Raw genomic sequence first — 12,659 nt, 5'->3', positions numbered from 1 at the left:
CTTGTCACCAGTGCCGTCTTTAGAACGTAAGGAGCCCTGGGCTAGGACCAAGATGGGGCCCCTTTAAGGAAACAGAAACAATAGTATATTACATAAAGGTAAAGAAAATATGTCGATCTCAGATATGTATTTTTTAATAAAGCAGGATTTGCTATCGTGTACATTTCCTAGTATAGAGACCAGTCTTAGAATATTTTTAACTTTAATGATTACATATTGTTCTGGTAAACGTTCATTTTCTATTTCGAAATTTATAAAAAATGATCATCTTAATATGATGTCTCAATAGAGATTAAATAATCTTTCTATTATGAGTATAGAATCGGATATGTTTAATAAAGTAAATTTCGATAAATTAATTATGAAATTTCACAGCAGGAAAATGTCGAAGAAAAATTTTGTAAGTTTGCTTAGTTTTAAGATCACTTTTAACTACGTATAGGAAAAGTAAAGTATTTGATATTTTTAATAATTTGTTCATTTCAATTAACCTATTTTTTGTTTGTAACTTTATTACTTTCGAATTAGGGGGCCCTGGGCCAGGGCCCCGTAGGTCCTGCTCTAAAGAAGGCACTGTTTGTCACTTAAAAACCTTTAAAAANTACTACAGATTTAATATAGAGATTGCATGCTTTTAACATAATTATTAACTAAATGTTATTAATTCTTCTCCCATTTTCGAAAATTCCAGAATTTATTCTAAATGTAATATCGCCGTCTTCCTCCGCGACCCTTTCACTTTTAAAAATCCGCATATAAAATAGTACGACATTTGATTGCTAATAACTCTGATTAACTCTTTTAGTGAATACTACAAATTTAATATAGAGTTTGTATACTTTTAACGTAACTATTAACTAAATTTTATTAAAATTTATTAGATGCCACTCCGACAGTTCCCTTGTAAGTAGAGAAAACATTATTTAATTCATTTTTTACTGACAGTTTTTCGGGCAAAAAAAATTGTCACGTAGAAACAGAAAGACGCATTTTGTAAAGAAATTATTGCCACAAAGTAGAAAGACGATCTAAAGACGAAAATCTCCCGCTAATATATTGTCTGTTTTAATAAGAAAACTGTAAATAAAGAAGATTTTTTTTCATATGACAAACTGAGGATTACTGTTTGATAGTCTTAACTGGAATACAATAAGGCTTTCTTTATTTTGTTTTATTTTACATTTGTATTATTTTCATTACCTCCCTGTTTACCTATACTGAATTAACTTACCCTACGAATTGTATTGCATTGTATTCGATCAAATGGATGGGCATACGTAGCATGAGCGATCTACAAAGAGGATGCCAAGTGAGAAGATTTCTACGTAAAACTGNGGTCACAGAGACGACGAGATTCTTCGAATGCGACCGGAATTCGAAAATTTTCAAATTTCACACCAATACCTCAGCCGAAAACACGAAGGTAATCGATTGCAACTGTGAAAACGTTACTTGGCAGTAGATAATGAAAGAATGCAAACGAGCCGTAAAGGCATTCTGAACGTCGGGGACGTAGCTCAGATGGTAGAGCGCTCGCTTTGCATGCGAGAGGTACCGAGATCGATACTCGGCGTCTCCATTAAATTTAATTTTTTTTTCTCTACGTATCGTCACACCTGAGACGTGCTGCTCATGTGCGTCGCTGCTACCGACTTTGCACTTGCAGTCTGCTTCCGAAACGATAAGAATTTTGGCTAACCGAAAAGTTTTAAAGTTGCAAAACGGAATTTTTTCCAGCCAGATATATGACTGAGCGAATTCTCATTTAAATTTCAGACGGAATTATTTGCTAACTTCAGCAAAAATCTGAAAAGTATTTCGAGAATTCGATCGTCTATACCAGTATTTCTCAACCTGTAACGAACCATTCACTTCAAAATTCCGAGGCCGAGGACCAAGGCTAATGCCAAATTCGTACTGCATTGAATAGACTAGTGACTAGTATAATGTTATTTGTTTAATTATTGTACGATATAACGAATAAAATATCTAATTATTCTTAATATAATGTTTTACTATATCGCCCATAAAATTGTTTTTCGCACCCAAAATATAAATTGTCACTAATCGCCCCCTCAACATGGAAAATCGCCCACATAGGGGCGATATCGCCCCCGTTGAGAAACACTGGTCTATACAAACCAGATGTAATTAGAACGGATTTTAAAATAGAAATCAGAGTTTAAATACTTAAACAAAACGAATCTGGAGACGCCGAGTATCGATCTCGGTACCTCTCGCATGCTAAGCGAGCGCTCTACCATCTGAGCTACGTCCCCGGCGACTAACTGGCTGTAATATCATTTGTAAATAGTTCACTCTATTAGGCGTTTGTTAGGCAGTTGCGAACGAAGAACGTCACTGCTGCTAAAAGTAGACTACGCGCTCCTTGCCATCCGCTGCAAGCGTCGATGAGCCAACCTTTTTTCCCGAACACTTTCACTACAGCTTACGGCGACTGGTCGGATGGTTATAAAATTGGCAGGAGTCAATTTGCGAATAATAAGTACAGTACCGTACACGACTATCGCACTCTGACTGTAATGAAGTGAAGTGTAAACCGATGCACAGATACAAGAACAACTAGTTTTTGTGGTGCCAAAAAATTTATTCATTGCAGACGTTTGTAAAAATAACAGCGGCAGACGGAGACTCCGAGCATCGATCTCGGTACCTCTACCGAGTGAGGTACGACCCCGCTGGCCTGGGCCACCTGAAATTTCTTCCACGTTCGAATTCACTGAGATACAACAGTGAAAAATAACATCTAGAATGAACGAATTATTTTAAAACGACAATTGAAATTCATCAGCGCATATAGTTAAATAAAAATTACTTTTGATGGGTTTATCGAATTTTGACTCTGACTGTGGTAGACATGACAAAATTTGGAAATAAATGTAGCATTTCTTTGAAAGCAAAATTGTCGCGTTGTGAGTAATGACACTGAAAAATTCTTAGCCGTTAGAAGAAATATCATTGCGTGAGATACGACCGAAAGTTTCAAAGTTGCTTCAACACTTGCTGACCAAATCGAACGAAATGTGAAATTGATTAACCGATCAAATTAAGAATTTAGTGGAGAGATTCTTTAAATCATGCCCATTGTTGTTTCATCCAGGTTCCAATGGGATGACCCGATAGTAAAGAACGGGGCTAACATATTTAGGAGAAATCACCCTATAAAAATACTGTTTTTCATTTCTGAACAATCTGAAGTTTGGAAGTTCGAAGCCTCAGGTGTTATCAAGTTGTTTTCTATGATACGACTTTATTTATTTATTTTTTGCTCTTTCCGCCTTGTGGGCACTGAGAGGACCTGTTTTTAGCAAGCCCATTATGGGTTCGGCTAGGTCCACAATGGGGCGGTCGGGTGGTGAGGGACGGGAACCAACATATCCGAACGGATCACCCCAAAAAATTCCTGGGGATTATTCGACTCGTCCGAATTCGATCACGTCTTTTCCAGATCGGATGGCCGAGCGGTCAAGGTGGTAGCCTACCGCTCTGGGGGACCCGGGATCGAATCCGGACGGGTCAAGGAATTCCCAGGAATTTTTCGGGGGTGGTCCGTTCGGATATGACGGGCCCGTCCCTCATCACCCGGTCGCCCCATTGTGGGTCTGGCCGAACCCATAATGGGCCTGCTATAAGAGGCCCTCTTAGTGCCCACAGGGCGGAAAGAGTATAAAAAAAAAGAGCTGTAGGCTGCCACCTTAACTGCTCGGCCATTTGGCCGTATTTAACGATACGTTGTTTTGACTGTTCTTTAGTTGTTACTTTAACGTACAGTATATTTTAAATATATACTTCACACCGGCTGCTATTTTTCTGCAAATAATAATTTGTTATTGTTTTTTTAGGAATCTATCACTGCCTCTTAGTGCTTACGGTACATCACAGAATGAATACAAAATAAAAAAAATATATTTATTATTACACCATGATTATTTAAATAAAGGAATTATTTAATTTTCAATATTATCATTAAATAATAAATAATATAAAAACTATTTAATGATAAAATAGTATACGAAATACAAATAACATTTTACCATTTAGTCGTCTGATTGTGAACGAGGTAGTGGCAATCTCGTTACCACCAACCAGCAAGAAGATATGGGAGCGAGATTTCGTTATCAACGCAGTGCCGAAAGGAAAATGTCGGAGAGAAAGAAAATTAACGATTTACGTGTTATTGATTTAAAATCAGAATTAGAAAAGCGAGGAATCGATAGATCAGGAAATAAAGCTGTTCTAATCGATAAATTAACAAAGGTATGAACTGAAATTGTGTATTTTTCGTTATGAGAAGATGCACGTTAATGGCGGCTTATTGATTGTTTATTTAGCATTATCGATGAACGTTCGTTATTTATACATTGCGATCTTTAGGGAAATTTGTAAAATTATGTCAGCAAATAATATCGATCGTACATTTAATAAAATTTAAAAACCGTAATAAAACGATAAAATCATAGGTTAACGTTTATCTAATATGGCGATGATCACGTGGTATAACAGGGAATGTTTTTAATCGAAATTATTTATAGTTTCATAACATCGACGCATTGCTTCAATTTGCTGATGAGTGCAGATTAAGTTTGAAGGTTTAATTCAATTGTGCCAATTTAGTGTATTTATAACACTAGATGGCATTAATTGACTATTTTATCAAAGCAGCCGAATAAAATATAACAANGGGTTCGGCCAGGCCCACAATGGGGCGGTCGGGTGGTGAGGGACGGGAACCAACATATCCGAACGGATCACCCCAAAAAATTCCTGGGGATTATTCGACTCGTCCGAATTCGATCACGTCTTTTCCAGATCGGATGGCCGAGCGGTCAAGGTGGTAGCCTACCGCTCTGGGGGACCCGGGATCGAATCCGGACGGGTCAAGGAATTCCCAGGAATTTTTCGGGGGTGGTCCGTTCGGATATGACGGGCCCGTCCCTCATCACCCGGTCGCCCCATTGTGGGTCTGGCCGAACCCATAATGGGCCTGCTATAAGAGGCCCTCTTAGTGCCCACAGGGCGGAAAGAGTATAAAAAAAAAGAGCTGTAGGCTGCCACCTTAACTGCTCGGCCATTTGGCCGTATTTAACGATACGTTGTTTTGACTGTTCTTTAGTTGTTACTTTAACGTACAGTATATTTTAAATATATACTTCACACCGGCTGCTATTTTCCTGCAAATAATAATTTGTTATTGTTTTTTTAGGAATCTATCACTGCCTCTTAGTGCTTACGGTACATCACAGAATGAATACAAAATAAAAAAAATATATTTATTATTACACCATGATTATTTAAATAAAGGAATTATTTAATTTTCAATATTATCATTAAATAATAAATAATATAAAAACTATTTAATGATAAAATAGTATACGAAATACAAATAACATTTTACCATTTAGTCGTCTGATTGTGAACGAGGTAGTGGCAATCTCGTTACCACCAACCAGCAAGAAGATATGGGAGCGAGATTTCGTTATCAACGCAGTGCCGAAAGGAAAATGTCGGAGAGAAAGAAAATTAACGATTTACGTGTTATTGATTTAAAATCAGAATTAGAAAAGCGAGGAATCGATAGATCAGGAAATAAAGCTGTTCTAATCGATAAATTAACAAAGGTATGAACTGAAATTGTGTATTTTTCGTTATGAGAAGATGCACGTTAATGGCGGCTTATTGATTGTTTATTTAGCATTATCGATGAACGTTCGTTATTTATACATTGCGATCTTTAGGGAAATTTGTAAAATTATGTCAGCAAATAATATCGATCGTACATTTAATAAAATTTAAAAACCGTAATAAAACGATAAAATCATAGGTTAACGTTTATCTAATATGGCGATGATCACGTGGTATAACAGGGAATGTTTTTAATCGAAATTATTTATAGTTTCATAACATCGACGCATTGCTTCAATTTGCTGATGAGTGCAGATTAAGTTTGAAGGTTTAATTCAATTGTGCCAATTTAGTGTATTTATAACACTAGATGGCATTAATTGACTATTTTATCAAAGCAGCCGAATAAAATATAACAATGTATGTATTGTGTTCAACTTTTATGCCTTTGTGGCCTTATGTATTTATGCTTAAATTGTCGGCTAGGACTTATTGTACTGAATAACTGGTTCTGCATGTTAAATAATCAAATCAGAAAATACAGGTGATAAATATTAGGTTGGGGAAAAAGAAATGGTTTTTTTCTGATTTGATTATTTAACTTGCAGAACCAGTTATCCAGTACAATAAGTCCTAGTAATAAATTAAGTCCTAGTTGACAATTTAAGCATAAATACATGTATTGTGTTCAAATTTACTTGAAAAAAAAAATTTATTCAAAGTGAAATTTTTATATTGGAAAGCAGATAGGTGAGAAATAGGCAAATTATGTTGCTTATGTAAATTTGGTTGGCAATGCAATAGGCATTTCTTGTTTTCAAGTGTGAAAAACTTTGTTACATGCACTCGACTTAATATAGTAGAGAACCATAGGACAATGACTGGAAACTAGTTATAAGGGAATCTAATATTTATCTTAGAATGGTTTTATGACTGTGGCAGCAATTCAGAGACTGGAGTTATTTCAAGAAGACCTGGGACTGTATTCTGATCACTTATCTCTCATCTCTTCTTTCAGAGATGAATAATGTCAAAATGAGAGATGACTTGTCTTCCAGAGATAGAGGCAGTTCTGATCACTGTTAACAATCTCATTTTTCTTCTTGTTGTCACAGTTCCATTAGGTTGATTACACATGTTTAGATTATATGCATATAACGCAATAAAGAATTTTAACGGATAAAACTGTATAATTTTTTTAAAATGTGGCGTACAGAATTATAAAGCATATAGTTTTGACAAAGATATGCACTTATTTTATAATGTTTTTAGGGATGGTAATGTTGAAATGTTTCTGGTAACATCTCTTAACAACAGAAATTTTAATAATCCAAGTTAGAAAAGCATGTGTACTTAGCCTGGTCAAGATTGCCCAAGGATTACAGTACCAAGAGAAGACCATTTAGCTTTAATTGTGAGGCATCATAGGTGATACACTGCCAGGCAACTGTCTTCAAAGATCTATTAAGCCTCTGGGATAAATGCATCATGGGAAAACCATATATTCTGCTTTATACAATGGTCTTTATGCTAAGAGACCTGTGGTTTGTCTACCTCTATCTCTCACAGGATAGATCATTTTATACTTCTGTAGATGGCATTATTCGTGGAGTCAAGTCACAGCCTTATGTTTTCTTTACAGATGAACCAAGATTATGTTTACAGACTCATTATTTTATCTGGAGGAATAAGGAACTTTTTATCTCTCTAACATTTTACAGTTTGTTTAAGAAGTCTGTATGTGTGTTCCTTGTTCTGTTTTTAAACTTTATGTTTAAAAAGAGATAACAAGGAACACACACACACACACACACACAGACAGAGGCTTGTTTTGGAGGTGGTGGTTTATTAGGATGGGATAGCATCATGGTAAATGTTGTACACCCTCCACATGTTTAAGAGGAGCAATATGAATGTTGTATACTGTAGGAATGAGATCCTGTAGTCCTATTTCAGCTTTTTTGGGAAACTGTTGGCCTTCAGTTTATTTAATATAGCACTATAAGAATATTTTTGAAAATTGATAAATGTTATTTATTCAAATTGGGCAAAATGTTTCAAAAAAGTTCAGTCTTGATGATTCTGAGGATAGAAATGATAAAAAGTTTTCATTTTTATATTTGTTGGACAAAAGAGTTTAATGTTCACAGGAGATCAGTACTTGGTATACTTGGATCAGTGTATAGTACACTTACTCGAGACTACAACCTACATACACACAGATAATCAAATATAGTAACACTAGGATAATGTACAGTAATACCTCGACTTACGCAAACCCGGAGTTAATGCAATTTTCAAATCTCGTCGATTCGTCTTTTGATTACTCACTCCCCTCACACTATTGTTCAGCTTACATGTTTGGACGTGTCGCACGGAATCGACACATAGCTACAATTTATTTTGTGTTATTTATTTCTGTGTTTGTTATATCTACGGAGACTCGAGAGACTCTATGTGGTGATTTCTTCTAACAATGAACGAATCAAAAGACAAGATAAGATTAACGAGAACATTTATTAGCTTACATACATCCGACTTGTATTTTACACAAATTGCAAAATTATACCCCGACTTACGCGGTTATCGCTCGGTCCCACCTATCACGTAAGTTAGGGGTATTACTGTATAGGTACAATTCAACCATTTTCCAATTATTATTCAATGCTAAGGATACAACACAAAGAAGAATAGGGTTTACTCAGCCTCCATGTACAATAACAGATTTGATTGGCATCTTACCTCCATGGGATCTATCTATCTAATAGATCATGGATGCATAGAATTACAGAGCACAAATATAATGTCTTTAATAATAAACTAGAAACTACACTGGCCCAGTATGTGTGCAAACCCAGGATGCTGATCAACTGGAATGGTGCAAGGATGATGAGAAGAGTTTTTGGCATTCAAAAAGTATGGGAAGTTTTAATGCAACAATTAATAGAAATTGTACTAATAGTAAGGATTATGAGACAATATCAGCTGCAGTAGTTGGTAGATAACTCTCCAAAATGTGGTAAATAAGCAACATTAAATTTGTATTGATGGATGCCTAAATGAGGCTATAAACATTTTTGTTTGAAGTAAAACATTATTGTGTTGGAAAAGTGTGTAAGGTTTTTTTTACTAATACCATAATAATATTATTAATACGTGAAAATATTATTATATTTGTATTTATAACAAAATGATATGTGAATTTTATGCAAAATTATCAAACAGAACTACTGATCCTTAAAATACCAACACTAAGCAGTCACACAAACAGTAACAAAAGAACTTTATTAAAATAAGATCAGTGCTGTTGTCTATGTCGTCAGGCTACACCCAGGCAACTCAATGAACTTTTGCCCTTTTTTCTTTTTATATCTGTTGCCAGGCAACAACTTGTTAGAAAAGTTTCCAGACTGTGCATACAATCTCTAGCACTGGTGGCCACAGTATCATATTTACCAGTGTATAAGATGTATCCCATTTTCCAAAGGCAATTTTTAAAAACTTTAGTACATTTATAATCTTTGTTATTGAAACAGTTCACACAAACTGTATGAATACTGCAGTATAAAATACTGCAGTATTCATACAGTTTGTGTGAAAAATATATTTAGGTACAAAAACAAAGAATGTTCAAATACAAATAACATTGCAACAACTATGCATTTCTTAAATAAAAACAAACCAAACAATTGCTATATTAAATCGGGCTATTTTACCTCTATTATTAATAATTTGATTTTAAGTAATTTGGTACTAGAGGTAGGCTTTATGTACTATCTCATATTAAATTGAGTAACTATAATTAAATTAATATTTATTAAATAAATGAGAATATTCTGGAATATTTATTAAATAAATGAGAAAATAATTGACCCAGAGTGAAATCTAATTGTAGCAGTAAAATAGGTAATTTAATACAGCAATTGTTTGGTTTATGATTAAAAAACATCATGCTTTGAGATGTTTGTATATGTTTAAATAATATACAATCGAAAACGTTCTTATGATATTAAATTATTTGCTGGAATATTTAAAAAGGTGGTAATTTGTTTAATTTTTTCTAGTTTCAGTATAAGTTAATATTTTTATTAAATAATATATTGTTGAACACACATTTTTTACTCACAGCAAGGTTCCTGTAAACTTTAATCAACTTTTCATGGGTCTCCATTGCTGTTTTTCCCAATGTGAAGCAGAACTGTATATAGCAGGGATGGCCAACACGTCGACCACAAAGGTTTTGAAAGTAGCCCGCGAAGCTAAAGTTGAACAATTTGCTTTCACTTAAATGTTTAAAAATCTTAATTCGATAATTTATTCTTACAATAATAGACTGTCTGTGCAACATACCCATACTGTTTGTATTTATCCCGATGAACAATGCAAATGAATGTTAACGCATGCGCATATAAAAATCGTTTGCCCATATTCGTAGTTGCCCGCAGACTATATTTTACCAAAAAAGTAGTCCCTAAGGGATAAAAGTTTGGCCACACCTGGTATATAGTGCCATTGTTTCATTGCTCTTTGATGCCACTTCTCACACAGGTTGTACTTAAATGACTGCAATGGAAGTTCACTTATAGCCACATGTATTTCACACTAGGAGGTGATTCTTGATATGCGCATGAAGGAACTACAGTAGAGTATTGATTATCTGAAACAGTTCAGGACTGGGGTTGTTTGGATAAGTGATCATGTATGAAAAAATATATTAACCTATCCCATGTTGAAATTTTTCTCCATTGCGTGTCACTTCACGTTGAATTTTCGTCAATGTTAAGCCTAATGAAAATTTTTTAAAAATAATAATTGTGGCTATTGTATCATTAAAAATTATTTCTTTAAACACAAACAAATAAATATATTGAAAATATAAAAACAAAAAAATTATATTTCAGAAGTTAATTTAGTATCAAAAACGTTCTGATTTAGCACGACACACGTCCTGACAACACAGTCCTCAGGAAAACATCACACAAAACAAGCAAAACTCTTTCTTTTTCTTGGATTTATCTGGAGATGTCAGCTGTTTTGGCTCCGATGAGCTGAAGCAAAAAACACCACTCACAATGGGGGAAAAAAGCTTCATTCAAATACTGGTGCATCCTTAAGTATCCTCTCAATGTATGTCACGCTGAATCGGAACGTTTTTGATACTAGATTAACTTCTGAAATATAATTTTTTTGTTTTTATATTTTTAAATACAGTGGTACCTCGGTATACGTCTGCTTTACAATACGTCCAATTCGGAATACGTTCTGTTTGGACGAAACAAATTTTGCTCGGTATACGACTTAATTCAATTATACGCGTCATCTATGAACAAGTAGCACTATCGGCGTACTAGACCAGACTAGACGTTCCCGGTGCCACAGTTTATAACTTTGTTAAATTTTTTCTGATTTTAATTTGTAAGTAAAATTTTGTTATTTTTATTAATCATGAATTGTAAAAAGGCAAATGAGAAGCAACAGAAAACTAAAAAAATGACTAGAATCACAATGGAACTGAAAAAAGAGATTGTTGAGAAATATGAAGGTGGCACGCCTGTTTGAGATTTTAACTGTTGCATATCGCATTCCGAGAACGACGATGTCGACAATCGTGAAAAATAAAGACATTATTAAATCTGCTAACGTTGCAAAAGGGGTTAAATTAATTTCTAAACAGAGATCGAAGACATTAGATCATGTTGAGAAAATGCTTTTGCTTTGGATAACTGAAAAAGTGTGCTGGAGACATCGTATCAGAAGCAATTATTTGCGAGAAAGCTAAAAAGATGCATGCTGATCTCATGAAAAATCAAGCAGGAACTAGCCAGGAAAGCGAGGTGTTTCAAGCCAGCCACTTTTTTTACACGAGAACGGATTAATCATTTTTACATTACTTCTTATGGGAAAGGTTAGTTTGGTATACGTCCTATTCGGTATAAGTCCAAACATCAGGAACGGATTAAGGTCGTATACCGAGGTTCCACTGTATATTTATTTTGTGCAAAATAAAGAAATAATTTTTAATGATACAATATGGTCGTGCTAGTGCTGCCAGCTAAAACATGCACACCAACGAAAATAATATTGGAGTAGCCCAAGACATAGCCAAACATTGCAGCACCACAGCACTAGAGGAAATTTGAATTTGCCGACTGGATTGCTTTCGGTTAATCAATGTTTCAGTTGATTGGTATTTGGATAATTGATGCTCTACTGTAGTTGCATTCAAGATATTCTATCAGTCACCAAACTTTTTAGACATACCACATATAACATAAAATATCAAAATTATACTATATTTAAAGAAAAATTAACTTAACAAAATAAAATAATTGAAATGGCATTAAAATAAAATATAAGTCTAGCTGAGTAATTCTAATGTTTTGCTATGTTAATTACACACACCTATGAGTCTGAGTTTGATATTTCTTTCTTTTTGTTTATAATTGGGTTTAAGATTGCTGTTGTGCAAAATTCTGAAGTTATTCTGATGGGTAGGTTTTTGACTGTTGGTATTATGATCTCTGCTTCCTCTCAAACATGTAGTTGTTCATAACTTAAGTCAGGCAGCTGATTTTAGATACAGAAATTGGTCAACTTAACCAATTTTATTCTTTATCAGTATAAAAAAATTTTGTTATTATTTCACCTAGTTTTCAAAACTTTGTTAAATAAGAACATTTTTAAATATAAGAAAGGTAATATAACTTTAAAATCTACAGGAAGAAATTATTGGAGTGAAATTTGTATCTTGACATTTTTGTTTTTTAGCTGAAAATGTGCAGTTGACCCCCCTATAAGATATAGATACGTTCCAATTTATTAGGAATCCGATTTCTTACAAGTCGTTCCAATCACAGCCCGACACGTGTCAAGTTTACGGACTACGGCTGATTGAAAGGTTTTCTTCCATAAAATTAATCGATTCTACACTAATCCGACTCAACATTTCCAAAATACGTATATTTTTTCGTAGTTTTATAGGAATCGTAATTATAGGGACCGTAATTATAGGGGGG

At 34.3% G+C, this 12,659-nt stretch overlaps 1 protein-coding gene and 2 non-coding genes across 3 annotated transcripts in view; 2 read left to right on the top strand and 1 right to left on the bottom strand.

The window, feature by feature from the left end:
• LOC111625850 (SAFB-like transcription modulator) overlaps positions 1 to 12,659 on the top strand; it is a gene marked incomplete at its 3' end in the record, with an annotated part of 80,913 nt that overhangs the window by 2,696 nt on the left and 65,558 nt on the right. The window contains exons 2-3 of the mRNA XM_023369091.1: positions 4,063 to 4,278; positions 5,424 to 5,639. Coding sequence (XP_023224859.1) covers positions 4,063 to 4,278; positions 5,424 to 5,639 — 432 coding nt within the window. The remainder of the gene's footprint in view (positions 1 to 4,062; positions 4,279 to 5,423; positions 5,640 to 12,659) is intronic.
• Trnaa-ugc lies at positions 1,507 to 1,579 on the top strand. Its single transcript has one exon. It is a non-coding gene; the product is annotated as a tRNA-Ala (tRNA).
• Trnaa-agc lies at positions 2,207 to 2,279 on the bottom strand. Its single transcript has one exon. It is a non-coding gene; the product is annotated as a tRNA-Ala (tRNA).

Source organism: Centruroides sculpturatus, unplaced genomic scaffold (assembly GCF_000671375.1).
Source record: "Centruroides sculpturatus isolate CEXI.00-Female unplaced genomic scaffold, Cexi_2.0 scaffold267, whole genome shotgun sequence".
NCBI lineage: Eukaryota > Metazoa > Arthropoda > Arachnida > Scorpiones > Buthidae > Centruroides > Centruroides sculpturatus.
The sequence above is the reverse complement of the archived record's forward strand: the minus strand, read 5'-3'. Positions and strand labels throughout refer to the sequence as shown.